Source organism: Halyomorpha halys, unplaced genomic scaffold, assembly GCF_000696795.3.
Source record: "Halyomorpha halys isolate HHAL.00 unplaced genomic scaffold, Hhal_1.1 Scaffold347.1, whole genome shotgun sequence".
In the NCBI taxonomy this organism is placed as follows: Eukaryota; Metazoa; Arthropoda; class Insecta; order Hemiptera; family Pentatomidae; genus Halyomorpha; species Halyomorpha halys.
Window position 1 is genome coordinate 62,292 of NW_027106249.1, and position 4,149 is coordinate 66,440.

General features: G+C 30.2%; 1 protein-coding gene across 1 annotated transcript in view; it reads left to right on the forward strand.

The window, feature by feature from the left end:
- The window catches only part of LOC106681552 (transmembrane protease serine 6), a gene marked incomplete at its 5' end in the record, with an annotated part of 50,908 nt that overhangs the window by 28,930 nt on the left and 17,829 nt on the right, over positions 1-4,149 (forward strand). The window contains 1 exon segment of the mRNA XM_067044618.1: positions 3,441-3,641. Coding sequence (XP_066900719.1) covers positions 3,441-3,641 — 201 coding nt within the window.

The following is a 4,149-nucleotide window of genomic DNA, read 5'->3' on the forward strand; positions in this document are numbered from 1 at the left end:
TTGAATTTTGAGTTGTGTCACTTTAGAAATACTAGTGCGATATGTTGTCTTTCCAAAAGGTAAAAATAATAGTCATACAAAATTCAGTTATTTAAGAGTGATTTTGTAGCAAATAGTTTGCACTATCTCGCTTAGGGTGCTACTAACACTGTTGTATGCTTTCAAGCAGGGCTGGGCAATATATTTCCCTATAACCTAGTCGTGACGCCACAGTTCTTTAAACGTTTAAAGGTTTCATATAATTCATGTTTAAGATAAGCATAGGAAAGAAAAAAAATTAATAAAAATCCACACTATATATATTTTTCAAAAGACAAAGAGTAATAGTGAAATCTCTAATAATAAAATTGAAGAGAAATAAAAATTAGATATATGTATATATAGTTGACTGTAAAAATTGATGTATAGAAAGATAGTCAGGGTTGCGGTCAAAGGATTTTTTTTTTTTTTTACGTTTTGCCCCACTTTGTAGGGCTTCATCAGGGCTAAAAAGATACAAAATGATACAATGATAAGAATAAAAATAAGTAACAATGGCAAGAATAAAATTTTTTTATATAAAAATACGTAAAATATACAGTTAAAAAATACAGGAGATGATATAAATGGGCAAAGAAAAAGTCAAACCTTTGACTGCAACCCTGACCATCTTCCTATACATGAAAATTAGGTATTTCTACAAATTTAAATAAATCTAATATAAATATTAATTAATTTTTAGTGGATTATTAATTAAGAAAAATAATAAAAAAGAAAGGAAGAAAAAAAATGTTCCTGACTGTGATAGTATTTGAACTCAATTCCTAACCTTTATTGAGCATAAATGCAATCAACTTGACCACTACAATAATGATAGGCATTAAAATGCTAAAAGTGTCAAAACAAACTTAGAGCACCTTTTTTTTTTTTTTAAATGAATATGAATTTCCGAGAAAAAGTTTGTTTTAAATTTAAACCGAAAGGGATCCAGTTAGTTGTTTTTTTTTTAATAAAACATTTAAAAAAATAAGGATGGAATTATAGTTGTCCGTTGATACTATATGAGAAGATGGTTGGGGGTGCAATTAGTGAAGAACACAACAATTTTATTAATTATTTGTGTTCTTGACTGAACACACCCCGAACCATTGTCTCCTTATATTATAAACATAATTCCTTGATGTCATTAATACAATTGTACAACTAAAAAACAAAATCAAAGAATAATATACTGTCTCTGCTAATGTATAATTGGCTAAATTTTACTTGGTGATATGATAAGAGACCTTGAGTATTGTTGGCTTCTCAGCCTTCTAGTCAACTCCGCCTCATCTGATCTCCAAATATTGTCTTCAGTCTAGTAGAGAGATGAATTTGGGGATCTATGGTGCATTAAAATCAAAACCAATGATGCGTACTGACGGTAAACCAACTTTCTCGCAACCAAGCAACTGATAAATCTCACATTCGCCGACATTTGTCTTAACCATTACTTGTTCTCTGCCTCCTGGCAAGAGTCCTTTTATGTATCAGTGGCATAAATAAACATCTCTAATACTATTACTTAAATCCTGATTTACAACAGTTTTTTTCCTGGCCTTTCTGGTAACCTAATTTATGTATGTTTATTAATTATTTTATTATAAAATTTTCAACATAACAAGATTTAATAACAACTGTAATATTTTTCTCACTTTAATTAGAATTGTTGGCCTTATTGTTAGATCTGTTTGATTTTTTACATTTCCTGATGTTTAAATGTTAATTGAAAGTTTTTAAAAAAAGTAATACACTATGAAAATAAAATATAACCTACCAACTTTTTAGTAACCTACTTTCTGGAAGAGGATCATCCTTTGTCCCAATCCTCACTAGGTTTGTGCATGGATCAATGGTCAGCAGACTTCAATGAGTTGGAAATCACATAAGCTTTTTTGTTTTTTTTTAATCACGTACTGGCCACTCAAAGAATATCATTGGTTAGGCTTGGATGATCCTCGACTGCCTTTCTTTTCTTTCTTCGGACCACTTCTCATACCCTTCTTTTTTCCTCTTCCAATATTGGTAAGATTTTTCAGTGTTTTCCTGTATATATCTCTATCTAGACAGTCGGTGTCTGAAATTTTGAGGTTCTTTAATTCTTCTCTTATTTGCCTCGTGTATCCTCCCATGCTTTTGTAGCTAAAAATTTTGTTAAAGATCTCCGTATAAGTTTATTATTTTCAATTATGAACCTTCGTAATCCACTAAGAAAAACAAAATTTGATGTTTTGGGAAATGTAGAATCTGAAAATAAAATTAAAAAACAATCATTTCTTCACCAACTGCTTTTCTACAAGACCACTGAGCAGATTTTTTATTGAGATTATATAGTAAAGTCTCTGATCATCCCAAAATGAGCCGGTGATGGGAGCTGATTAAATTTTTCATACTCTCATATCTTGGCCATTTATAAAGATAAAGGAAAAATATAAGAGTTGTGGAATCGGTATCCTCATTTTTTTCAATATTATCTCTTGAATGGGTGCAACGAATTTGTTTTGGCCCCCAAATTTCTTTGTACCAAATCAGGCACATTATGCGAAATAGCTGAAAAATTTACTTATATGTCAAAATTAAAAAAGTAATTTATGGTTTTATTAGAGTGCTACCAGTGGGTGCTCTACATCCTTATATCACTCCATTATGATCATAGATATATTTTTATATAAATACAGTTATAAATACCATTAAATAAATAAAAAAATTATGACTTATATAATAATTTTAAATTTTTTTCTTTGAGGATCGACTAACATCACCTTTAAACAAATATCACTTTGTTCCTTCCTCTTCTTCCATGTTTTCTTCATTCTTTCAGATTGGTGCACTTTTTTTTGTACACTCTCCCTTCCCACCTTCTAAATTTTCTTCCCCATGAACTTTTATACTAGAAAGTCTTTCCCTGAATTAGTTTCTATTTTGATCTGTTTCCTAGCCCCCTGAATTCTTCCTTCATCTGTTTGGTGTTTTCCTCCTCACCTGGCTTATCAGGTTGTTTATTAATCCTTTTCCTGATCGTTTTTTATAGGTCGGTCTTCCATTCTTTTTAATATACCCTTATTTGATCTTAGCTTATAGATTCCTCACATCACTCTTCAGCCATTAAATTTAGTTTTATTAAAACAAATATTATGTTACAATATATTCATTTCTTATTTTGGAATCGTACAAATTGATTGCATAAATCCTTGAAAGATTTTCTAATATCAAATATTGAATTTATAGTTGTTCTAGTTGCTTTTATTAATTAAATTCTAAATTAAACAATCATTAAGGATTATGAAATTGGGCTGATCCTATTTTCCGTTCATTCTAGACCTAGATCACTTTCCAACCACCTCATATTTGGAATGAATAGACATGAATGAGCAACATTTATTTCAAAGAAATAATTTTGAATATCTTGATTATCATTTTAGATTGTGGTGAAAATGCCATGCTATGTAATTCGGGAGAATGCATTCCCCTTCAGCTGAGATGTAACAAACTGGCAGACTGTAGGGATTCTAGTGATGAGAAAAACTGCACGTGTGCGCAAATGTTGAAAGCTCAACTACAAGCCTCTAAAATCTGCGATGGCATTGACGACTGCGCTGATAGATCAGACGAAGCTGGTTGTGGTTAGTAAAATTCTGTTGTTAAATTTTGTTTTGATTATTTTTATATTATATCTAAGATCTATCCTCTTTATTAACCAATTAGACAAAAAACATAATAATCAGGTTTAGGCAAGAACTGAATCAGTTTTGAAATGAAGTTAAGGTTTGTTTAGGTTTTCGCGCATGTAACAGTTTTTTGTTTTTGTTTTGTTTCCCAGAAGGTAGTGAGTCTGTTATAAGACAAAATTAACAATATTAAGTAGAAACAGACAAAATATAAATAACAGACTGACTATCTGCTGGAAAACAAAACAAAAAAAAAAATTATATGTGGGAAAACCTGAAGATGGTAAGATGAGAATGTAAAACACACTGCGGTGGAGAATTGTAAGTAATGCTTTTATTAAAAAATGTTTTGATTTATTTTTGATATTTATTAGTCAAATATTGCACTGTGTACTTAGTTTTGTTGGAATTATTTGAAGAGAGTATTTGTTCTAAAAAAACTGTTTTTCTCATTGTAGGCCAT